The 26,843-nt window shown below is 39.8% G+C and overlaps 1 protein-coding gene across 1 annotated transcript in view; it reads right to left on the bottom strand.

The window, feature by feature from the left end:
* Positions 1-5,543: 5,543 nt before the first annotated feature.
* Positions 5,544-26,843, bottom strand: part of ISM2 (isthmin 2) — an 832,179-nt gene continuing 810,879 nt past the window's right edge. The window contains exon 6 of the mRNA XM_044074053.1: positions 5,544-10,290. Coding sequence (XP_043929988.1) covers positions 9,773-10,290 — 518 coding nt within the window. The 3' untranslated portion in view covers positions 5,544-9,772. The remainder of the gene's footprint in view (positions 10,291-26,843) is intronic.

The raw sequence follows: 26,843 nt of genomic DNA, 5'->3' as shown, positions 1-26,843 counted from the left end.
TCATGAGGTATTTCTGTGGCCTCTCCAGCTGTTGCAGGTGTCTAGTGAGGTACATGCCAAATGGGGCATTATACTCAATGATTGGACTAATGAGGAAAAAGTAGAGAGAGACGATGACCCCTTTCTTCATGGATGCAAAACCCTTGGTAATGAGATGTGCCACATAGAAGACTTTCTGACCACAGTGGCAATGTGGTGGTCAAAGGAAAGTTGCTATCAATCTGCGTCCCCAGGTCTCTTATAACACCTTCAGTGTTCAGTGGGCTCCCATCGATGTGGTAATTAATAGGAACTGAGTTTTTTCCAAAGGGGATGATGACACTTTTTGACATGGTCTCGACACCAGTCATTGATCTCAGTGAGGTCTTTCTGTAGAAGTCTGCATCACTTGGGGAATTAATAATGGCTCCCAGCTTGCAGTCGTCTGTGAACTTGGTCAGCCAGAGTCCCTTTGTGTTGGCCTGGACTTCTGAGAAGTAGATGCCAAACAGGAGAGGATCCAGGACCAATCCCTGTGGGATTCCACTTGTGACTGGTTGGCAGTCTGACTTGGAGTCTACTACTCTTCACACTGTCTGTTCTATCTGTGAGCCAATTTGCAACCCACCTAGTGATATAGGGGTTGATGCCTAGTTTGGTGAGTTTATCAATAATTCTCAAATGAGGAATGGTATCAAAGGCTTTGGCCAGATTGAGGTAGGCTGTATGCACTGCCTTACCTTCATCCACAGCCCTGGTGACTGACTCAAAGAAGTCTACCAGGTTGAACAGGCATGATCTCCCTTTCACAAAGGCTGTGACTGAACAGGGCACACAGATGTGGTGCCAGTTCGCTTTGTAGTTCATGTAGAACACAGCCAGGGATATTATCGGGTCCCATGGCAGCTGTATTCTTGGCTTTAGACAATGCAGCTTTAACCTGTGCTGCAGTAATTTTGGGTGCCTGACATTCTTGTGGTATTGCGATTGGTCCTTTTGGGGGGGGGCAGGGGTAACGTTGGCACTGAATCTGTCGGCCATTATGTTGGCAATATCTGTTGGCTTAGTATAGGAGCTACCATTGTGTAGTAACTCAGAGCAAATCTGGCTATTGCCGTGGAGGTTCTTGATATAACTATAGAAGGCTTTATGATTGTTTTTAGTGACTGCCACAATTCTGCCTTCACAGCTGGCTTTAGATGATTTGATGAGGGATCTCAACTTTTTTTTGAGGCTAATAAGGGAGTTTTTCCACATTTTGGGACTTCACCTTTTTCTGCAACAGTTTCTTCCTTCTTTTGTAGAGTTTATTAATTGCAGGGCACCACCAGATTGGCTTCCTTTTTTGGAGGACAGTGTCTTGATTCTGTTGGGTATGGCTAGTTCCATGCCTTTATGTACATGTTCATACAGTGCATTGGTGTATGATTTGGCAGTCATGCAGCTACTTTTCATTGGCATGGGTGCCATGAAGCTAGCCACCTGTATTTTTAGGAGCCCAAAGTCAGCTTTGGAGAAGTTTTTCATGGTGGTTACCTTTGCGGGGGGGGGGGGTGGATTTCCATGGTGATTAGTTTATGGTCAGATCTGACAAGGGAGGCATTGACTAGTGGTGTACAGCAATGGCCGCCCATGTTAGTAATAACCAGGTCAAGGATGTTGCTTCCTCTAGTGGGGGTCAGAATGAGCTGGTCCAGGGCTCTGGAATTGATGAATTCCAGAAAGCATTGGGCCACTCTATTGGTGCTTGAGTAGTTCTCCCAGTTGATGGCGGGGTAGTTGAAGTCTCCTAGTATGAGCGCAAGGTTGGACCTTGACATATTCCAGGATGCTTAGGAATGTGAAGTGAGAGTTTAGGGACATGGTTGGGGACCTATAGCAGGCTATAACCTGGATCACCATCTTACCCAGTGTTAGTTGTACCTGAAGTATCTCAGATGTTTTATGCTGGGCTACTAGTCTGGAGGTGTGCATATCCTTTATGAATATGGAAACACCACTGCCTTTGGAGCTACGGTCCATGTTTCGGGGCCGAAAGGTGTAATTTTCAATGAGAACCTACAAAAGTGCAGCCGGTCACATCTAAACATTTTACCAGTTAACGATGCAGTCACTTACTTCAACTCTACCTTTCTCAGTATTTTTAATCAACAAGCCCCCATCAGATAAAAAAAGAGAGTTAAATCTATCCCTGTCCCATGGCTTAAGAAAAATAATAAACACTTACTGCTACAAAGCTACAGAGCATGGAAAACTTGACAAGAAAATATTGCATTAGCTTGTGAACATTTCTGTCAGCTGAGAAACCTAAGTGACAAACAAAAACTGACAAACCAAACTATTATTTAGGTTTGCAGCATAAACACTAGAAGAATCCCAAACGTTTCAGTAAATCCATTAATAAGCTTCTCAAACAATGGCAGTCCACCACATCCTTACCTCAAAACAAAAAGAACTCTGATTCAGTTGCAGGACAATTTTATTTATTTATTTCTATTTGTTTAACATTTGTTTACCAGGAAAGTCTGACTTGGAATGAAGTCAATTTTCAGTGGAGGCCCAGGGAGAATTGCTCCAGACACATGTCTTTATAATGTGGGAGGAAACTGGAACACCCAGAGAAAACCCACACAAATGCAGGGAGGGCATGCAGACTCCGCACAGAAGGTTTCCCAGCCGAGAATTCAACCAGAGAACCACTTGCTGTGAGGCGACAACACAAATGCTGCACCAGTGCACCATTAATTTAACTCCCATTTCATCCAAACTGTCCTGAATCTACTCTAAAGTAATCCTTCTATGTTTACTCTTCTTTCTATCACAGAAAATAACAGCACACTTTTCTCCTTTTAACTAATCAAAGCATTCACCATTAAAATTGTGCCAACAAAAACTGAAGCCCTCAACTATAGTTGCTGATAAATTCCTCTCAGAATACCTGTCCTATCTCTTTTCTCATTACGCTGTTAATAAAAGAAAGTAAAATACCTAACATATGGAAAACATCCTACTTTTTACCACTACATAAAGGTGGTACTGCCACAGAATTTACTAATTATCGACCAACTGCCATTATTTCTCCACTGGCCAAAATCATTGAAAGATGTATACATTCCCAAATTATGCAATTACTAACTGCTAACAACGCTGTCCGAGATACACAACACAGGTTCAGACTTAAACATAGCACCACAACACCACAACAGCTCTTCTAAATTATAATATCATCCCAGAAAGGAATAAAGATCAATTTATTCTCAGATATTTTTAAATTTATCCAAAACCTTTGACACAGTTCATCAAAAATTACTAAATGAACTCTTTTCTTCATTAATATCTTGACTCCATAACTATCCCTCAGAGAGGCAAGTTGTCAAATGGCATCAGATATATTCATCCTTCCTTCCACTGGTGCCTCATTTCTATTCTTGGTCCACTCATATTCAACATATATCCCAACTTCTTACACAAAGCCTCCAAAGGTGCTACAATCATTCAATATTCACCTTCATCTGCTCACCCCAAACTCCCTCCCCTACTAAAAGGAATAAAAAAGTTCCCTCTCTTCCATAGAAACATGGCTATGCAACTTTTATTTCCTACTTAATGCCAACAAGACTAAACTTATGCTCTTCACCCCTAAAATCAAATAATAATGCCCCCTTGAACTAGTATCACAAACCAACTTTCTAGGTATCATAATAGATGACAGCCTGAAGTATGATGAACATATATCTTACATAATAAAAAATAAAAGTAGGGATTTAGTACAGAAATAAAGTCCACCTTACTAACAACTCAAGAAAAAACATTGCAATCATATGCCCTCTACCATCACTTTTGTGTACTTCCTCCATACTTACTAAACTCAAAGCTAGCCTACCAAACATAGGTCATTATAGTAAAATCTCAAAATTTGCTGCTATCATTCCATTCTACTCCATTCACTATCACTCACTAAAAAAAACTGAAATGGCTAGAATTACCCAATCAAGCTGACTTATTTCCAATTACTCACATCTCATACTGTACTATATCACCCTGAAAACTGTCCTGCACTCCAAAGCACTTTATCAGCCTACTTACAAAGACAGTTGAAATCTCTCCTCACAACCACAAAATCAAAGAATTCTGCAGGCGATTCACTTTACTATGTTACTCAGCTAAGGAACTCTATTTCCTGCTACCTAAGGACTATTTCTAACCTATCTAACTAAATATTTATCCACAAAGAACATCTCAACCATACTTGGCTTTGCTCCTGTCATACTCCTGACCAACCATAGCGCATCTATATCATAAATGTTATGCTTCTCTGAAATTATTCCTATACTCCTCATTTATGTTAACTCGCTCCTAATTTTCCTTACTACTTCTCTTGTCAAAGTAACATTTACTATTAAACTAATACCATGTTTAACACCTTTTAGTTTGCAAAATATTTTACAATATGAGGAGTTTCAGCTTTCTATATTAATTAACATTTCCTCAACATAATTTGTTTTTCCTATAAACTTATGTATCACATTAGCATGTTTTCTCTACGCTACTGCTACATTTTTATAATATTTTTTATACTCATTTGTTCATACACACTCTGTGTAACTATTTCTGAACAATTGTTATCTGCTGCAGCTATGTTTCTCCAGGCATCCACTGAAAAAAGAGTATGCTAGTCAACCTAATTCGACTATCCCTGTAAACAACTGCTAAATAAATAAAATTTAAAAAATGTGTATAGACCATATGTTCTGAAATTCTACCAAAGTGATCTTCTCTCAAATCGCAGTACTCAGTTAAACTATCCATGTAAACAAATGCTAAATAAATAAAATTAAAAAAATATACAGACCGTGGGTTCTCAAATTCTGCCAAAGTGATCTTCTCTCACATCAAAGAAGCTTTCTTGAATTTCTTTTTCCATATGTGGACTACCCCATGCCTCTCAGCTGCTAATTTGGGCATAGAGCTGTGATTTATGTCAATCAGATTTCACTACTCCTACATTTATTGATTTAATTTCACTCCATTTGTCTTCCGCAGCAATGTTATCCTCAGATAAAATAATTCTTCTACCACAAATTTCAAGAATATTATTCTGAACATGCATTCATACAATTTGTTGCAAAATGCAAAGCAATTCATTTCAGAAATGCAATTACACACAGCAGGACAAGTTTAGTAGTCAGATTTTATACATAGTCAGGGCAGAAGGCATTTAACCTTAGGCCTTGCATCCTATTACGTCTCTGAGCACGTGCCACTATACTTCCAAATGTCTTATTTACATATCTGCACGTTTCATATTAGGTACTGTATCCACAAGTAAATAAACATCATCTGATCACAATAAGCTTTACAGTAAGCACTTAATGGAGGAGGACACAAAGGTAAGAAGGCTCATTAGTAACTGTTCAGAGGCAGAGCTGAACTGACATATTGTGTGCAGTGTTTGAGATCTGGTAAGTCATAGATCTTAAAATCTACAAAGCTTCTGCTTTTGACAGAATTTTGGACAGCTTCTCTCCTCATATCAAGAAACATGCATTCCATACAATCAAATGTTTAATGCAAATGTTTTATTGACAGTAATTTATTGAAAAATTAATGGTGTATGTAATACAAGTTCCATTTTCAAAACTGCAAAAGTCCCACTAAAATCTTTCAATAGTGCATCTCCAGTTTCATAAAATAATTTGATAATTTGTCACTTATTAAACTATTGTAATAATCATAAAATAAATACTGTACACAGAATACATAAACAAAAGCAGATATCATGCTATTAATACAAGACTGTTAAAATATTCAGCATTTTCATGTTGTTTGTGATCCCTTTAAATACTGTAATACAATTAAAAATTAAAAAAAAATGTTAGAACTGTGTATTTGAAAATAAAGTGCCTTAATTGAAAGTAAAAAAAATACAATAAGATCTTGGTTAAAAACTTCCAGGAGTAAAATAACATGGTTTTGCTTCAAAAGACACCATAATGTTTTACCTGCTGACTCCAAGTAAGTGGTTAAAAAGGTATGGCTTTGGCATTTTGATTTCTTTATACATAACACATTTTTGTATATACTGAAACTAACGTACAGTAAAACATAGACAATGTCTGTTCATAACTTGAACAAGCTGTTTATGCTAGCAGTCTTCTGCTAATGTTCATATGAAGACAACTCAGAAATCTATGACATAGAGCCACAGCTTCTCATACCCCCATCTTCAAATAGCCAGGTAGAACCTCTGGCATCTGTTACAATTGGCAGTGCCATGCTCTTCCTCAAGACAGAACAGGTAATGCCAGTGTAGGTGTTGGGCAGGAATCTGACTACCACATGAGCACTTATTGTGACGCTGATATTTAGGCATGTGAACCCAGGACTTTTCAAGTGATAGCAAGAAATGACATCTAAATTGTTCAAGCAGCAAAACAGACTTGGGGTGAACTTGTGGGTTCTGTAGGTATATATGCTTACAGAACCAGACCATTGTCTCACTGCATATGGTAGTGTGGGTGTGAAGTCCCTAAAGTAGGATGTTACAGGAAAAATAGCACTGTATTGTGACTGGTGTAGAAGATGCCCCCAACTAAGAGCTCATTAATGAGGGTCCTTGATCCTGGATCACAGCAAGGTTAGCAACTATGGTAATTCTAAGTCTCATGGATGAGACATTCCTTGCAATGGCAGCTGGAGGTAGTTAACCCTATAAACAATTGATCACTTTTTATGGGTCATAAAGGCCATACTGTCTTGAATGACAAGAGCTACATTGTAACCAGGACAAACCAAAATGACAAAGGATATTAAGTATATAGGAAAATTACAGTAAAGAGGGCAATATGCTGTACTCCTCATAGTAAAGCAATAACTTGACTCTAAATTTCTATAAGCTGATTCCATTCAAAACTAATCCAAAATTTTAACTCACTTACTCTGAAAGCAAGTACTTTGCAATCTGGTTCCCAGTGTATGCCTGTTTATAGATAGGTCTGACACAGAAGGTCACTTACATTGAGAGGAACTCTTTACAAATTGGGACAGGCTTGCATGCTGTTCTGTAGGTATCAAATCTACAAGGAAATAAACACAACAGAGGTAGCTTCAGTGATAGCAACAACAATTGTAGAAGGTGTGTAGCACAAGGTACATATGAAGATAGGATAATGTAACATGTACATGGTTACAGTAGGGGAAGGAATGAGAGAAATGACATTATTAATCTCTAACAGCAACAAGTGTCAGAACATAGACATGAAAAGAATTACAAAACATGAAAGGAGGGGGGATCATTAGCCATGAAAAATCATAAATAGAGGGTTGAATAGATGACACAATGTTCACATGGGACCCTTTTTGGTCGAAAGTATTGAGAATGTTCAGCAATGAATGAAAAAGCTACAAGTCTGCTTTTCTGGGAAAGCATAAAGTAACAGCTTTAGATGAATCCACAAGTGTATTTCAATATGCTGGATGACTATACCCCAAAGTTATTATTCACTGTGAACATTTTCTATTCTAGGATATCATAACATTCTATCCTAGTAGCTTACTTGTTAAGTTACTGATAAGGTAGACAGCACACCATGTCTAGATCATTTATCTGAATATACCTGTCTTTAAACGTCATCCATGTAGAAAATATTCTAGGTTTGACAGCAGAAGTGTTTGTATGGGGAACACTCACTTTTACAATCTGAAACTACAGCATGGTTGAAATCATTTTCCTTTCCGAATAGCTTGAAGACATTATTCATACCTATTCAATGGTCAGGCCTAATGTCACATTTTACATCCTATGAACAAACCATTACTTGTAGTATTCATCCAGCCATGCTTATTAGTCAAAGCTGAACCCTAGTGACAATTTAGTAGTCACCAGTCAGCCCACCCAATGTCTTATAAATGTGGGAGAAAACCAGAGCACTGCAAAAAATCATGCAGAGAAAGAACTGACTTGAAACAGAAGGCACCCTAACCAAGAACTGAGCACAGGAATCTCTCGTTCTGAGATTACAATGCTACCCCTTGTGCCATTGTCCTGCCCTACTTCTGGTATAATTACAGATTAATCATATGGCCTCAGAAGAAGCCTACAGAACTCCCATCTGTAACTTTGAACCATAAAATAACTACAAAAATTACAACTTATTTTAAAGACCATTTTCTCCCTTATGTTGAGGTGCAGTGAACCCAGAGGTAGTATATGCAGAGGCAGCAAATGTGGAAGTGAAGCCCCCAAAAGGAGATCAATGGAGGGGGGTGCAGTCTTCTTACAAAAAAAACTTTATAAATATGTAAAAAACTGCAACTTTTACAGTTATATAGAGTCGCAATTTTGTGGTTGACTTTCAATGGGAAGCTCTCCTCCAGCAGTAACTGCATGCTTGACCCTGTGTAAACTGTGCATCTTCCAGGGGTTATACACTGCACTTAGCATATTGGGTACTAACCTAAGGGGCCTCATGGTTCAGTTGTAGTTATCTGCACTGGACCCCAAGTCCTTAAATGGCTTGTTGTACTCTCTGTTGCAGTGAAAGCTGAGCTCTAACAATGTAAAAGGTCTGACGCAGACCATGCATTTCCAGTAATTTCCATACCACCCTTGGATTTTCTTCTCAGTGATCTAAAAAAGGCGTCCACTAACAAAGGCCTCCACAAAGCAGACTTTTACAAAAGAATTTTAGAGAACTTCTTGACAAACTGTGACTTATAAAATTCTGCATAATGACTACAGTTCATTTAATATAGTTCAGCTTCAGTCTGTCTCCTTTGACTTATGTTTGATACTGCTAATGTGCAAGGAATCATTTCCTCCAAAAGGATATGAAAATAAAACATTGCTTTTGGTAAAAGATGTGAGACACAGTCTGGAAATCTAGGCAAGAATTCTTGCTCAGAATTTGAATAATTCCACTGCATCTTTATGCTCACTATTTTTAATTCACATGGCAAAAAAAAAAAAACTTGAAGTAGCACTTGCATGATTACACATTCTGTGCATTACTCACTCAGGTCTGCACTATATTCCGGCTATACAATACATAAAATAATTAGCAGATCAAGTAAGTTCCAATACTTCTTTCTGTACAATGCTATATATACATAAACTTCTGAACAAAGAGCCAAACACTGACTGGCAACTTATGAATGTATCTTCATTAAGCACCACTTACTATCTTCTGTGATAAATACCTTGACCGGAGATCTCGTCACACACTTTTCCAGTTAAAATATAGAGACTAGGGGATAAATAAGAGAAAATTATTCCAAAATGAATGAACTATAACTCAGCACAAATAACAGGAATTGCACATTGATTGCCTCCAATGAACCCCATGTGTGTTCAATATAGACAGGTAAGCTGCACACAAGTAATATTACTTGGAAAACTGAGAAACCCCTAATTCATGCATGCTATGACTTCAACTCCAAGATGAATATTCTCCAAGTAATACAAACACAAAGCTGTCCACAGACAAATTTCAAACATCCTCTCAGCTACTGTTAAGACCATGGGAAACCAAAATGTGATATTTCTGTTAACAGAGCTTGCATTACGGCTGTATTATAGCCAGCCAACTTGAAGTTTGGTGAGCAGAAAATGTTCCAGCTTATATTGTAACTTTTCTTCTGCCTCTGTTGTCAGTAGGATGCTGGTGCAAAGGCTCCTGCTTTGTTTTATAGACTTCACTGATGACTGTTTGTATATGCATGTAGTCCCTGTACTGTATAAATTCAAATGTGCACTTTGTTTGCTCTAAATCTCATGTGTCTTGGACAACCCTTTCTAATATTCTTTTACTTCTTCCAGCTGAGACAAATAAATGTCATCTGAGGGATTGTCCTCACAGTGGAGTGCATTATTTGGAGGTCTGACCTCATGGTACCTGCTCCAGTCTCCTTTGCATAAAATCCAAGGCAATGTGTCTACTTTGTAGTGGAGCTCAGGTGAGAATTCAGTGCTGATGAGATTAGGGGCTCCTGCTCCTTTTCCACGTGTTATGAGTGTCGTGTTGTCATCATAGCAGCAGTGCTGTGCTGCAAGTGTCGTGCTGTCCAAGGAGAGCATAGAACGGATACAGAATTTAGCAGTTGGCTTGTAAATATCCAGACGCTCCTTGGGCCCACTGGCATCTCGCCAACGAAAAGACTTTTCCTGTTTTTCATCATAGATACTGACCACACTATAGACAGCTTCTAATGGATAGAAACAAGGACAGCTGGGTAAGTCGGTCAGTACCTTGTCGATGTATTTGATTAGGAACTCACTCCTGCAGTTCAGCCATTTCTCACAGCTGTCCACATCTGTTTTGAAGAAAAAAAAAGTTTTTGTATACAAATAAATTTAAAGACAAAAACATTTCTTTCTAATCAATGAATCATTTTAAATGGAGCTAAATCTTGTGTTTTCATTTTTATTACTTTGTCTCAAACATAACAGGTTTCTTTAACTGAAGGAATAATATTGCAGTATAACTTTAGACAACACATTTGCAACAGTGCAAATACAAGCAGTAAAACAAACATTCAAATTTGGTTTAATGTAATTTTTCAGAAAACTTGTTTTTGTTGGTTTTATACTGACACGCAAAAATTCTGCAACCAGTAAATCAAGCTGGTGAGAACCACCCTCTCTGCTTTCACATACTGTAGTCTTATTTATGTATTATGTAATGTGTTGGAGTAACAAATGACTACTGATAGTTCATTTTCAAATCGTCATTTTCACAGTTCAGTGCCTATTGTTAAGGTAAATGAAAAGCTCTGTATTACGAAAAACTTTATATTTTTTGTTGTTGTCTTGGAGAGTTATGGCTAGTCACAGAACAGAAACTGAAAGCATTTTTGGCGGGGCTGGGGTTATAGTCCTAAGAGGAGGCATTCAACTCAGTTAGCAAATAAAGAAATAAACGGAGCTCAGGAACAAACCAAAGCTGAAAACAGTATTCCACATAAAACAGTGTAGACTTAAATAGAGCAATGAATCAAACAGAAATACGAATAGGCTCCAACATAAAGCTTTAATGGCAATTCCTGTTTGATTCATTGCTCTATTTAAGTCTACGCTGCTTTATGTGGAATACTGTTTTCAGCCTTGGTTTGTTCCTGAGCTCCGTTTATTTCTTCATTATCCATTTGTTGTGTCACAGGAACGTTAACACCTGGATAGCCAGCTTTGTGGTTTTATTTATTATCAGTTAGCAAATAGATGACATAAAAAGTTGAGAATACCTTAAACTGGACCTGCCCTTTTCGGGGGGGGGGGGGGCAGAAATAATACCACTACGATGGCCATTAGGAAGCCTGCAGTGTCTATAGGTAGGTCAGTTGGGAAAGATATTGATATTTCTCAGGGACACAAAAGCTTGCACATATTTAAGCAGAGGACTTTGAGTAAGCTCATATTTTGGTAATATCCTCAGGCCATGTCCTGTACAATATAGCAGCAGCAGTAGAGAAATAAAGAGGTGTTCCATTACAACTGATAGGAATTCATCAAGACAAAATAAGGGTGCACTCTGCCACCGAAGGGAACCCTGGCATGCTCTTGTTGTGATTAGCGTTCACTTTAAATAGTCTCTGACATTTTATTTCCTGTTTTCAGCATCTTCAGTAAAAACAACTTTGCAAGAGAAGTTTTGAAAAAAACACAGCCTGATGATCTGTCAAGCAAAACTGATGGTCTGTCAATACAAATACTCTGTCTCACCTACAAGACAATCTCAGACCCTGCCCTACTACAGATGCTCCATATCCGCAAGTCTAACTCCTCGCGCATTACCCACTCGAAAATCTTGAATTTAATACGGCACATCAACAAAACCTGCTGTAGCGACAAGTTTGTCTCCCAGAGGCTCCCCCATCTCTGGAACAGACTTCCCATATACGTCAAACAGAGTACCTCGCTGACCCTCTTCAAGTGCAACCCTAATGAGTGGATGGGAAACCACAAATTTGTCCCAGGAGTTCCACCTGTGCCCTTCATTGACGGGGGGACAGGTGCTGACTGAGGTTTCTTTTGGGGGATAAAATCTTGCCTAGGCTTGTAAGGGTCACAGGGCCATTAGTCTAGTAACCTCCTATGATCCTATGATCCAAACACTTTATTTAGGTGTGAGACATAGCATATATACTTGGACTAAGTGACCATGGAAAAAAATACAGTAAGTTTCAAAATGAATATGAAAAAGCCAGCTCAATGGCAGAAAGGCAAGATGTCCACCTGCATCTCTTGTAATTTGAGTTTATGAATAGGCTCAGGCCACTGATAGGGCCAGCTGTGATAAACAGGATGAAGTGGGTAACAGCCTGCTGTAATATACTTGGGGGTGAGTTTGAGGTTTTATACCTAAGGGACAGCTGGTGGAGACAAGGGGTCTCACAGGTACACAGCATCATTAGGGGGACTGATATAACATCCCTAATGTCACTGCACTTCCCACCTCCTGGGAGATAAGGTTACTGATTGACCACTGCTTCATGATGGCTCCTACCACCCATCCAGAACCCTGAACCCACCTCTACCACACTATTACCCACAGCCACCCCTATAGAACATGTGTCCACTGTGTTATACTCTACCCTATGCAGACTGAACACAATGTACTTTTTTTCCTATGAAGTTGATTGTATATATATATATATATATATATATATATATATATATATATATATATATATACAAGATAGAGCAAAATCCTTGAAAGGTAAGACACCTTTGATCATTATAAGTAAAAAACTAAGGGCTCTCATAAAATCATCCAAGGCAAATTTTGAGAGAAAAATCGCCAAGGACTCAAAAGACAATCATAAGGCTTTCTTTAGCTATGTTAGAAACCTAGGAGGAAACTCCAAGATATGCTCAGAATTAGTTCAAAATGATGTGAAGATTACTGAACCTACACACATTGCCAACATACTGGCTGACAGGTTCAGTGCAAACTTCTGCCCCCCCCCCAAAAGGTGAGATATCTATACCAGAGGATTGTAGCCCCCGAAACATCTCCAATGCCCAGGTGAGAAATGCTCTCTCCAAAGCAAAAAACACAGCATCCATGGGACCGGATGGTGTCCCCGGCTGTGTGCTCCACGAACTCAATGAGGAACTAAACCCGCAGTTAGGACAGCTGTTTAATCTTAGCCTCACCTCAGGATACGTACCCAAGGAGTGGCGCACGGTGACTGTGGTCCCACTTCACAAGGGCGGTGCCTCCACCGACCCTGGAAATTACCATCCCATTAGCTTGACAAGCCTTATCTGCAAAGCCATGGAGAGGATCATAATGGAACTCATAAATAAAGACATAGTGAACTTGCAGACTTTGGATCCAACCCAGTTTGGCTTTGTCAAAGGCAGATCATGCCTTTTAAACTTGGTTGACTTTTTCGAGACAGTCACCAAGGCCATTGATGAGGGAAAGGCAGTCCATACAGCCTACCTTGACCTGGCAAAGGCCTTCGACACAGTACCCCACTCAGGTATCATCGAAAAACTCATCAGCTTGAATGTAAACCCATACATCACAAGATGGGTTGCAAACTGGCTAAGTGACAGAACCCACAGGGTCAGAGTCGCTGGAGCCATGTCAGACTCAAAGCCTGTCACAAGTGGTGTCCCACAGGGCTCAGTCCTGGGCCCACTCTTGTTCGGCATCTACTTTTCTGAAGTACAAGCAAACGCAGGAGGGTTATGGCTGACAAAGTTTGCAGATGACTGCAAACTGGGCGCCATAGTCGAAAACACATCTGACACAGATATCCTTTAGAAGGGCCTCACAGAAACGGATAACTGGTGCCAGAGCCATGGCCTAAAGTTAAATGCCAAGAAATGCATAGTCATACCCTTCGGGAAAAACAAGGTTACCCCTAGCTACCATATAGGTGGCAATCCACTGAGCACAGAAGAAGTCATCAGGGATCTGGGGACCCAGGTTGACAGTAGCCTTTCGTTTGACACTCATGTTGCTAAAGTAGTTAGGAAAACCTTCTACATTGCCCACCTGATCATGAAGGGATTCACATCTAGATCAAGGGAGGTCATCGTCCCCCTGTACTCATCACTCATTAGACCTATGATTGAGTACAATACCCCATTCGGAATGTATCTGACCCGACACCTGCAGCAGCTGGAAAGGCCCCAAAAGTTCCTCACCAAAAGGATAAGGGTCTCAAAAATATGTCTTATGCTGCCCGACTGAAAGAACTCCAGCTCTATTCAGTCTCATACCGCTTGCTCAGAGGTGACCTGTGCCTGACATATAAGGCCATGTCAAACCCAGATTTGATGAATATGCTTCACCTCAAAAAATCTAGATCCCTCAGAACCACAAGGGCAGGAGACTTAAACCTTGACACGGTTATTAATAGAACGTGCTGGAGGGACAGATTCATCACCCAGAGACTCCCTATGCTGTGGAACAAAATCCCGGTACATGTGAGGCAGAGCACCTCGCTGGCCTTGTTCAAGAGGAATCTTGACCAATGGATGGGAGATCGCAGATATACCCCAGGGATTACTTCAGTGTCACTGCTTGACAGAGGCACAGCAAAATAATAGGCATAGTTTTATTCAAACTAAAGGGGTGGCGAAAGCAAAATAACTATGGGCTAGGCTTGTAAATGCCCTTGGGCAGATAGCCTAGTATGAACCTATGAACCTATGAACCTATATATATATATATATACTGTATGTATGCTCATCTATCTTTTCAAACTATTATACATTTTTTAAACTATTGATAAACTTTGTTAAACTTTGTTAACTAATTTAGTTAACAATATAACCTTGTGGAGCTTTTCTCCCCAGGACTCCTCTGAAAAAGGACACCTGGTGTCCAGTCGGACAATCCTGGTACACAAATGTTAATAAATAAAATAAATCTGCAACTCTTCATTGGGTCCTTCCTCCCCAACTCTCATGAACATGCCATAAAACTTAAATTCAGATTAATCAGGGATCTGCCCAACCAAAGGATATGATCAGCACTAGCAGAAAGGAGCTACAGTGGTACCTGGGATGTCAGGCATGTGGTGCAGTGATTGGTTGGAGGACCAGCAGTGGATAGGCAGAACATGGGGAGTAAAAAAATGCATCAGCAACCAAATATATCATATATCCTGCAAAGGTACTTGGGATTCACAGCATTTTAATGAACAGAAAATGCATGACCAGCCATAACATATAAGATATCCTGAAAAGGTACTTGGGATTTACAGCACTTTAATGAACAGAAAATGTATGACCAGCCATAACTTCCAAACAGATTGTCTCATCTCAGGACTACACTTTCCAGTTGTTTATTTGTACAGATCTAGTTCTTGCTGGTTGTTCATGGGCACTCAGCAGACAAACCATATTGGTCTGTTTTCATTTCAAAGAAAGCATGACTTAATCCAAGGATAATAAATTAAAGCTGAGGAACAGTTACAACAAACATGCACAGTTTTTATTATATACCGAGTGTATATTTACATTACCTGCATGTATGATATATTCTGTAACAGGAAATAAAGAAAATAATTTATTTTAAGGTGATTATTATTATGGTGGTGTAGAAGCTACCAGCACAACAGTATCTTCTATTTCTGTTGTCCAGTTTATAGATATTTAATCTGTAATTTAAAATCACTGTTTCAGGTAATAATTTGTTGCTGTGATTTGTTCATTATATCATGAATCAGAAAGGTAACTTCCAGTTCAGCAATCTGATTAGCTAAATGGACTTTTAAGAATGACGATAAAACAAAATGAATATTGTAGAAATATCCATTTGACAAAGAGACTAAACAAATCAAACTTGCTATTAGTATACTGGTCCACCATTAGCAAGTAGGTGGCAAGATTAAAACAGTAACTATTAAAACTAGACATGACACTTGCAATCTATGTAAAGTACCTCATCAACATGTCCAAAATTACACTTACACACACACACACACACACACACACACACACACACACACACACACATGCACACACACACACACACACACACACACACACACACACACACACACACACACACACATAAAACAGATAAATAAAACTGAATACCAATAAACTCAGTTCAGTATCTCTTAGAAAACTACAGTATGAGTGGCAAAAATTACATTTTATCTGTAGATCCTAGAAATGCAGGTATGTTAAACAAAGTTCTCAAGCACAACATGCAAGATAGATGATTTTGCTAAAGCATTTCAGCATAAAGAAATGACAGAACGTATCAGCATAAAGCAGACTTGTTTAAAGAGTTAAGAAAAATCTATTTCGAATAAGGCCATTTTGTAAGAGTCACAATCACCATCTGACCATTAGTGAAGCCAGATTTATCAACTCTTGGCCATATTTGCTCACACTGGTTTCACCCTCAAAGGCAGAAACACTAATTTAGTTATTAAAAAATGAAATTCCATTTTCATGAGTTGAAATTCTGGGAATTATAGCATCAATTATTAGGTACAATTTCTGGTCATTACTATTATTTTGTATAAGTTTTATCATATTTATGTGCACACAGAGCTGGATCGTGGTCAAATGGGGTCCTACGCAGGATAATGGATCAGGCCCTCCAGCCATTCCATTATTCCATTACTTGACTACTTCTCCCCAGTTACCTTAAACACTGTTACAACTGGTCAGTGACTACTTCTCCCCAGTTACCTTAAATACTGTTACAACCGGTCAGTGACTACTTCTCCCCAGTTACCTTAAACACTGTTACAACCGGTCAGTGACTACTTCTCCCCAGTTACCTTAAACACTGTTACAACCGGTCAGTGACTAATTCTCCTCGGTTACCTTAAACACTGTTACAACCGGTCAGTGACTACTTCTCCCCAGTTACCTTAAACACTGTTACAACCTGTCAGTGACTACTTCTCCCCAGTTACCTTAAACACTGTTACAACCGGTCAGTGACTACTTCTCCCCAGTTACCTTAAACACTGTTACAACCGGTCAGTGACTACTTCTCCCCAGTTACCTTAAACACTGTTACAACCGGTCAGTGACTACTTCTCCCCAGTTACCTTAAACACTGTTACAACCGGTCAGTGACTACTTCTCCCCAGTTACCTTAAACACTGTTACAACTGGTCAGTGACTACTTCTCCCCAGCTACCTTAAAAACTGTTACAACCGGTCAGTGACTACTTCTCCCCAGTTACCTAAAACACTGTTACAACCGGTCAGTGACTACTTCTCCCCAGTTACCTTAAACACTGTTACAACCAGTCAGTGACTACTTCTCCTCAGTTACCTTAAAACTGTTACAACCGGTCAGTGACTACTTCTCCCCAGTTACCTTAAACACTGTTACAACCGGTCAGTGACTACTTCTCCCCAGTTACCTTAAACACTGTTACAACCGGTCAGTGACTACTTCTCCTCAGTTACCTTAAACACTGTTACAACCGGTCAGTGACTACTTCTCCCCAGCTACCTTAAAAACTGTTACAACCGGTCAGTGACTACTTCTCCCCAGTTACCTTAAACACTGTTACAACCAGTCAGTGACTACTTCTCCTCAGTTACCTTAAAAACTGTTACAACCGGTCAGTGACTACTTCTCCCCAGTTACCTTAAACACTGTTACAACCGGTCAGTGACTACTTCTCCCCAGTTACCTTAAACACTGTTACAACCGGTCAGTGACTACTTCTCCTCAGTTACCTTAAACACTGTTACAACCGGTCAGTGACTACTTCTCCCCAGTTACCTTAAACACTGTTACAACCGGTCAGTGACTACTTCTCCCCAGTTACCTTAAACACTGTTACAACCGGTCAGTGACTACTTCTCCCAGTTACCTTAAACACTGTTACAACCGGTCAGTGACTACTTCTCCCCAGTTACCTTAAACACTGTTACAACCGGTCAGTGACTACTTCTCCCCAGTTACCTTAAACACTGTTACAACCGGTCAGTGACTACTTCTCTCCAGTTACCTTAAACACTGTTACAACCGGTCAGTGACTACTTCTCCCCAGTTACCTTAAACACTGTTACAACCGGTCAGTGACTACTTCTCCCCAGTTACCTTAAACACTGTTACAACCGGTCAGTGACTACTTCTCTCCAGTTACCTTAAACACTGTTACAACCGGTCAGTGACTACTTCTCCCCAGTTACCTTAAACACTGTTACAACCAGTCAGTGACTACTTCTCCACAGTTACCTTAAACACTGTTACAACTGGTCAGTGACTACTTCTCCCCAGTTACCTTAAACACTGTTACAACCGGTCAGTGACTACTTCTCCCCAGTTACCTTAAACACTGTTACAACCGGTCAGTGACTACTTCTCCCCAGTTACCTTAAACACTGTTACAACCGGTCAGTGACTACTTCTCCCCAGTTACCTTAAACACTGTTACAACTGGTCAGTGACTACTTCTCCCCAGTTACCTTAAACACTGTTACAACCGGTCAGTGACTACTTCTCCACAGTTACCTTAAACACTGTTACAACTGGTCAGTGACTACTTCTCCCCAGTTACCTTAAACACTGTTACAACGGTCAGTGACTACTTCTCCCCAGTTATCTTAAACACTGTTACAACCGGTCAGTGACTACTTCTCCCCAGTTACCTTAAACACTGTTACAACGGTCAGTGACTACTTCTCCCCAGTTATCTTAAACACTGTTTCAATTGGTCAGTGACTACTTCTCCCCAGTTACCTTAAACACTGTTACAACTGGTCAGTGACTACTTCTTCCCAGTTACCTTAAACACTGTTACAACCGGTCAGTGACTACTTCTTCCCAGTTACCTTAAACACTGTTACAACTGGTCAGTGACTACTTCTCCCCAGTTACCTTAAACACTGTTACAACTGGTCAGTGACTACTTCTCCCCAGTTACCTTAAACACTGTTACAACCGGTCAGTGACTACTTCTCCCCAGTTACCTTAAACACTGTTACAACCAGTCAGTGTGCACACTATTTTCTTCTTTACTTCTACAATGATTACAGATATTTGGATTTAATTTAAAACTTTTATTTCCAATTTTATAGCACAGACACTTATGTACATTTGCTAAACAAAGCAATACAGTCTCACAGTGAAAACAGACTTACCATTAACAGTAAACTTCTCTGCCCGTGAAACTCACATTCACTGTAACAGCATATAAACCCACATCAAAGAAAATGTATCTGGACAGTCGTGAATTAAGTTTACTTTTGGGCTGATTTCAAACCATAGTCCCCCTTTACACATTTTTTAGGACCATGCATACATGCATGTGTTCTTTGATGCACCTTCGTGATTGCATTAAATTATATTCTTTGTATAATTCAGCACCACTTGTTAGAGTGCGTTTTAAATTTGTTGTTTTGAACATTTTTAGTGAGCAATGAAATAAAGCATATGAACCAGTAATGACAAAATTGCCCATTTCAGAACATTTCAACCATAAAAGGCCCCTCAAACATCTGTCATTAAAATCCACCAATATCAATGAATATGTACAATCTCTGCAGAAGTAAAAGTCATCTGTATAATTCCACATTAGAGACCTATAACTAATGAAGAGGTCATTACTTGCAAATGACTTTATATTTCAGTGCTTCACCTGCAAATTCAGTGCCTGCTGCCCTTGAAGAATAAATTGCTTACATTACATTAAAAAATAATTGGAAAGCTGCTAATATTGCAATAGAGAATGTCTGGCAAACTAACAACAGGTTCATAGTTACAAGGCATCTCAACCAAAGGGACTGCAGCTCCCCACCCCTCACGAAATACAAGGCAATATCAGTAACACGTAAAAAACAAGAACACCTGGGGTAAATGGTCTACCCAAAAATTCCAGTATTATAGAACACAATCCAAAATAGGGTATGACCAAAGCAGTCTGGCACAAAAAACAGCACCAAAGTCAAAGTAAGCGTACTTCGGTTACTAGAACATAATTTAAAACTGTTTAATAAAATGGTAAGCGATTTTGCAAAAATGCTTCATCAGACCAATAACAAGTAACAATGTAACCAACTATAAATGAAATCACTCATCCAATCATCTCTTCAATAAAAATAAGCATCCAATCAAGTTGTTACAATGCAGAAAAATGTGGATAAAACAATTATGAAATCACTTAAAAAAAAAAAATATATATATATATATATATATATATATATGGATTCACTTGAAAATACTGAAATACCACATACCCAAATTGCACAATCCCGAATTCACAAGTACGAACACTGATAATCTCAAAAGTCTGCAATCGAGAATATCCCAATCCCGAAGTAGTGAAATAAATAGCCCAGTTTCCTTTAAGCATATGTACATTGTACCAACGCAAATATGGCATCCCAACAATTTTTCCTCACCTGGAATTCTTGGCATGGTATACAAAGTGATTTAATCACAAAAAGGAAAGGATTTTCCACTTACAACACTGACTATAGATGGGTACGTATACCATCTAGAGAAAAAAACAGTACCGAAACACTACTGGTGTTGCAAATGGAAAAGATCCATGAAGTGCAAAGGCAGGCTAATAAGAACTGCAGTTGCTGAAGGTGAACAGCTTTTAAAAAGTGTTTCACACTGTCATACAGGAGACCCTACCGAGGTAGAGCGTTACAGTATGTGTGCAGACCTGAAACATAGAGCACTTGTTTCTCGCGATTCCCCCTGTCTAGTTGTCCAAGATGTCTTAGCGTCTACCTCCTTAGATGTTGTCCCCCACCTCCCAAACAGAAGAGCATTGCTGCAGCAAGTGGGGAGGGTGAGATGGCAAACTAGTAGGGCTGTGGATAGCAGGCACATAACATTACAAACTTTAAATGTGCAGCAGTTTACACTGAAGAGGGGTAATTTCATAGAGAAATGGATCATTGATACCAGTTGTGACAGCTCTGTGATAGTGTTTACTACCATAGATAAGTTGTTTGACCTGAGTAATGCAACTATCTGGCTAATGGATGGCACCTTTTTTTACAAAGGTGTCATATGTAGGCAGTTATATTCCATATACGGCTTTCTACGGTGTGGTGGTTACAGTAAGTCTGTGCCCTTATTATACTGCCTCATGTTGAAGAAGTCACTCAAAGCATATAATGCAATGTGGGATGCTGTGTTCCAGTTAATGGCAGAGAATGACTTTGAGGTACATCTGCGATATGTCTGCAATACGTGTTATGTGACTGAGATAGCGACTATGAAGAGCATCACTATCAACTTCCATGGGGTGAGATCAAAAGGATGTTTATTTCATTCTGAAAGGAATGTGTGGCGGAAGGTACAAAAGCTGGGTTTCACACATTTGTATAATAGTAACGTATGGTTCCAGCTATCAGTGAAGTGTTTGACAGTGTTGGCATTTCTAGCAGAGGACAAAGTGGAACCAGCATATGGAGAGCTGAAACAGTCGTTCCCCGAAGAGGGATGTGAGATGGTGAAATATTTTGGGGACTGGTATGTACTAGACAGACAGAGACAATTTAAAACTAGATCTGCTTGTGCTGCCCGATTTCCCATGCTATTTCCTGTCAGTTTCTGGAATGTGTCTGAGTTAAACAGCTTATGTCTACCTCGCACACAGAATACCATTGAATCATGGCACCACAGACTGAAGTGTCTGTTGGGGGCAAAGGCTACAGATCTGGGAATCCTAATGCAAACATTGGCAGGTGAACAGGACAGAGAGGATGAGCTGAGGGTCTGCCTAATTGTCCTAAGAGACATAAACTTGTACTGAGGCAGCAACAGTTTGAAGCTATATTGGCAAATTGGGGATCCTACAGCACTGTAGTATTTTTGAAGGCTATTGCATGTTTACTACAGATATAGGGAGGAGATTACATCTATTTGCAGCACTGTTCTTTGCTTGGGTGGTGTACTGGGTTTCAAGGGACTGTCAGATATCTGTGAGTACCAGGTGTTATTATCTGTGACTACTGGGTGTTATGCATAGGTGGAGGGAGGTAAACCTATGATGATTAGCTGCCGTAGTGTGTACTTTTGGTATTTCAATGCTTCTGGATTGTGGTATTCATGATTTAAGACGTTCGGAATTGTAAATGTTCGTGCTTGTGAGTTCGGGATTGTGCGATTCGGGTATGTAGTATTTCGGTATTTTCAAGTGAATTCATATATATATATATATATATATATATATATATATATATATATATATATATATATAGATAGATAGATAGATAAATATAAACACAGAATACATCTATAGATCAATGCAATATAAAAAATACAAAAACATATGCAGACAACATAAAGAAATAAAAATCTAAACAGTCCTAGAATAATCAATAAATCCCCCTTAACTTCAAGAATGGTCTCAATGAAAATCTATCGTTCAAACCCTTCCCATGTTTTGGTCATACCCTATTTTGGATTGTGTTTTATAATACAAGGCAGTATCAGCAATCCATCTACATGGGGTGGGAGTAGAACCCACAGCCTTCTGTACCAAAAGCAAGTATGCTACTTGTTGTGTTACTAACACAAATTAGCTAGCACAAACAGTAATGACCACTTGCTACGCAAAATAATTGCACATTGAAAACAGACTTACCATGAGCAGCAGTAAGCTTCTCTTCCCTTGAAGTTCACAATTCCTTGCAAATGTACTCAAAAATTCCTTGAAAATGAAATGGAACTTATAGTCGGTGTAAATGATCTGGTTCTTTGTCATCTATAACTAAGGTATAGGGTTTGAGTCGGGTTAAATTAGCTGACATGTAGATTATAACCTCTTACTAGATGGTATAAATAGCTTCACTGCACCTCCCTCCAGATGGAATTGGCAATTATGCAGCATTCTACACCAATGCTTTATACAAACACCTGTGTAACTGCATCATTCGGCCATACCTGATAGGACCAAAACAAGCTCCTCAAGGAAGAGCAAACCTGCCTAATGGAGAACTGCCATTAACAGGCTTTACAATAAGAGGAAGACATTGCTATCTAAGAATAAGAAGGAATGAGCCCTAAAATGGAAACACTCCCTCCTCAGCTTGAACATGCAAATAAGAATTCTTGTGAAGTCCTCCACAGCAAACTATGAATCCAAATTAGCTTCCTCAACTAAGGACAACCACAAAGCATTCTTTAGTTACATCAGTAACCTAAAAGGAAAGACCCAGATTTATGCCAAACTGGTAGTTAGCGATGCCACATATACTGAGCCTGTGGATATAGCTAACCTGTTGGCCGGCAGGTTCTGTGAAAATGTCACTGCCCTTTCCCAACCACACGTACCTCATGACATCTCTGCCACCTGTCACCTACCTCATATCTCTTAAAGAGCAGGTCATAAATGCCCTCTCTAAGGACAAAACTCAGCATCTATGTGACCTGACAACATCCCAGGCTGTGTCCTACATGGGTTCCAACAAGAGTTAGCAACATCATTGGGTACTCTTTTCAATCCTAGTCTAAGCACTGGCTTTGACCCAGCTGAATGGAAAATGGCCACCATTATTCCCTTGCACAAAGGTGGTGCTTCCACTGACTCTGGGAACTATAGACCTATTAGCCTGACTGGCCATGGAGTGAATCATCACGGACTTCATCAACAAAGATATAGATAATCTCCAACACTTGACCCTACTCAGTTTGGATTTTTCAATGGGAGAACTTGCCTGTTAAACCTGATGGACTTCTTTGAGACAGTCACCAAGGTCCTGCATGAGGGGAAATCTGTGCATACAGCCTACCTAGACTTAGCCAAGGTGTTTGACACTATCCCCCACTCAGGCAACATTGACAAACTCACACTGCTAGGTATCAACCCTTATATCATTAGATGGGTCACTAACTGGCTCATTGATAGAATCCATATAGTCAAATTAGGGGAATCCACCTCCAACAGCAGACCTGTAACCAGTGGTGTTTCACAGGGATCAGTCCTGGGACCTCTGTTGTTTGGAATCTATTTCTCCAAAGTACAAGTGAAAACTAAAGGTCTGTGGCTGAAAAAGTTTGCTGATGACCGCAAACTGGGAGCTGTCACAGAATCTCCAAATGATGTCAATATCCTACAAGAGGGTCTTACACAAACAAATGATTGATGCCAAAGTCATGGTCTTAAATGCAAAAAAAATGTATTATCATCCTGTTCAGTAAGTGCAATGTTCCTGCTAACTACCACATCAATAGCAACATCTTAAGTACTCACTCAGTGCTGAGAGATCTGGGCTTACAGGTTGACAGCAACCTTATCTTTGACCACCATGTCTCCACAGTGGTAAGAAGGGCATTCTATATGGCTCATCTCATAAGTAAGGGCATTGTCTCCTGAAAAAAAGAAGTTAAACCTCCCTGTGCTCTTCCCTCATCAGGCCAATAATCGAGTACAACACCCCTTTTGGTATGTACCTTTCCAATCATCTGCAGCAACTGGAGAGACCACAAAGGTTCCTCACAAGGAAAATTCAAGGTCTTCAGCATCTATCCTACGTGGATCATCTGAAATAATTTTAACTTTATTATGTTTCATAGAGACTACTCAGAGGCGATCTCAGCCTTGCATACAAGGCAATCTCTGACCCTGCTTAACTGGAAATGCTGCATCTCCATAAGTCAAATGGTACAACATATGTTACTCACTCTAAAGACCTTAACCTAGTATGTGACATGAATAGAACCTGCTGGAGGGACAAGTTTGTCTCCCAGAGGTTACCACACCTTTGGAACAGACTCCCATTTCATGTCAAACAGAGCACCTCATTGGCCCTCTTCAAAGGGAATCTGGACAATTGGATGGGTAACCATAAATTCACCCTTGGGATTCCACCTGTATCCCTCCTGGACAGGGGCAATAAGTGCTGACCATAGAAATAAGGGTAGAAATTGGCTAGGACTGTAAGGGCCCTAGGGCCTTTAGCCTAGTAACTTCCTAAGATCCTATGACATGTCCCCTCTAACTGGGGCATTTCACTCACACACACACTCCTGCCTGTTTGTCTAGAGCTTGTTTCACAGAGTTCAACGGCATAACAAAATCCCCTACCTGTTTATCCGGATTTCATTTCTTAAAAAAATTGCTTGCTGCATTCCAGTTTAAATGTGCATGCGTCATACGCTACCAAGGATTCAGGCAGCAGGCATTACATTTCTTTAAGGACACACAGGTGCATCCTTAAAGGAGAAATGTAAGTTTGTGGTGGGCCCCTTTCCTGCCTAGTGAGCTCTCCCAAGCCTGTGTGTGCCCTGGGCGACTGCCTGTGTTGTCTAGTGCTGGCTCTGGCTCTGTGTACACACAAAAGTATAAGAGATTAAGTAAAATTGAGAGCAGAAGTATAAATTATGGTGGATGAGTGTTACAATCTAAAATGATAAGTGCCATGAAATCCCATATATTCCAGTACTTGGTCTAAACTGTAGAATTATATGTTACTGTCTGTACTAGAAAATGTCTCAATAATCAGTCCTCACTCAGCCAAGTGAAACTAAAGAGCCCCACAGAACTGTCTGTTGAAATAAGACATGCAACAGGGAAAACTTCACTTATCTTTGTATGTTGTATTTTCACTTTAAAACTTTTTTGTTGGTCCCCTTGCACCTCATGGTACTGGCCCAGTTCCTAGTGTCCCATGTCCATGTCAGGTCTACCAGCCATTCTACTTTGCCCCTGGACTATTGCAGTATTTTCTGGAGCTGGTCATGGATCCTAAGAGCTTCCCTGGGGCAAAAACATCTGTGCTTCCATCCAGGGCATTCCTTTTTTTTTTAATATGCCCTACCCACTTCCCCTTTCCTTGCCCCCAATCAACTATGTTCCAGGGCATCACCCCTCTATGAACACATCTCTTTAAGCAGCATCATGAAGAAGCACTCTCCCTCCCAGGATGGACACACCCATCTCTCTCTGCTGCTCTGTCAGTCATCCAGGCTATTAATCGAAGCCAGGTCACCTGGAACATAGTTAAGGCTTTATCCCTATAAATCACTGGTGTTGTTCTCAGTTTATGTTTTGATTTAAGGACTGCTCAAGTAAGACCACAATTTCAGTTTAGTATTTTGACTGTTGAAGTTATCATGGCTGCTGCTGCTAAAAGATCCAACAAGCTAATAGTTCAAAATGGTGGAGACTGGGAGCTATGACTGCTCATCCACCCCAGGAAACCCTTCTCTATTTTTTTTTCAAATTTCTAAATCTTTTAACTCTTATACTTTCTAATGTCAACTCCTGTGTTTGTTTATCTTCATTTCACTTTCACTTTTCCCTTCCCATTCTTTATTTAATCACTCTTCTATTACCACTCCCAAGCCCTTCATCTAACAGTCCTTATAAGCATATATTGTAAATATGACTGCTTATTAACAATAATTCCAGTTAGATCCATGGTGGTGGTGCTGCGGTAGCGTTGTCGCCTCACGGTAAGACGCTGTTGGGTTCGACTCTCAGCTAGTGCATCTTCTGCGTGGAGACATGCGTGAATGGGTGTACCTTTGTTGAAGGTTGTGCATCAGGGCTGGCAACTCGGCACGTAAAAATCAACTGCCAATCATTAGCAGACTGGAGTTCCGCTGTGGCGACCCCTAACCGGGAAAAGCCGAAAGACACAACAACTAACAATAATTCCAGTTACAATTTCTTCTTCACATTCATGTAATTGTGTTGTAAATCTACTCTACTTGTAACTGTTTGAACTTTTTACCACAGCAAAATATGAATTTATTGTAAAGATGACTATTTATCATCCTAAAAAATACCCCACTTTTTTAATCTCTTATTATCAGTGCTTCATTTAACTGCGGTAGTGGTGCTGCGGTAGCGTTGTCACCACACAGTTAGACGTTGCACGTTAGATTCTCAGAGTGTCTTCTGTGTGTCAACATGCGTGAATGGGCATTCCTTCGTTGAAGGTTGTGCGT

This window comes from Protopterus annectens, chromosome 6.part0 (genome assembly GCF_019279795.1).
Source record: "Protopterus annectens isolate FY-2018-M chromosome 6.part0, PAN1.0, whole genome shotgun sequence".
Classification (NCBI taxonomy): domain Eukaryota; kingdom Metazoa; phylum Chordata; order Ceratodontiformes; family Protopteridae; genus Protopterus; species Protopterus annectens.
The sequence above is the reverse complement of the archived record's forward strand: the minus strand, read 5'-3'. Positions and strand labels throughout refer to the sequence as shown.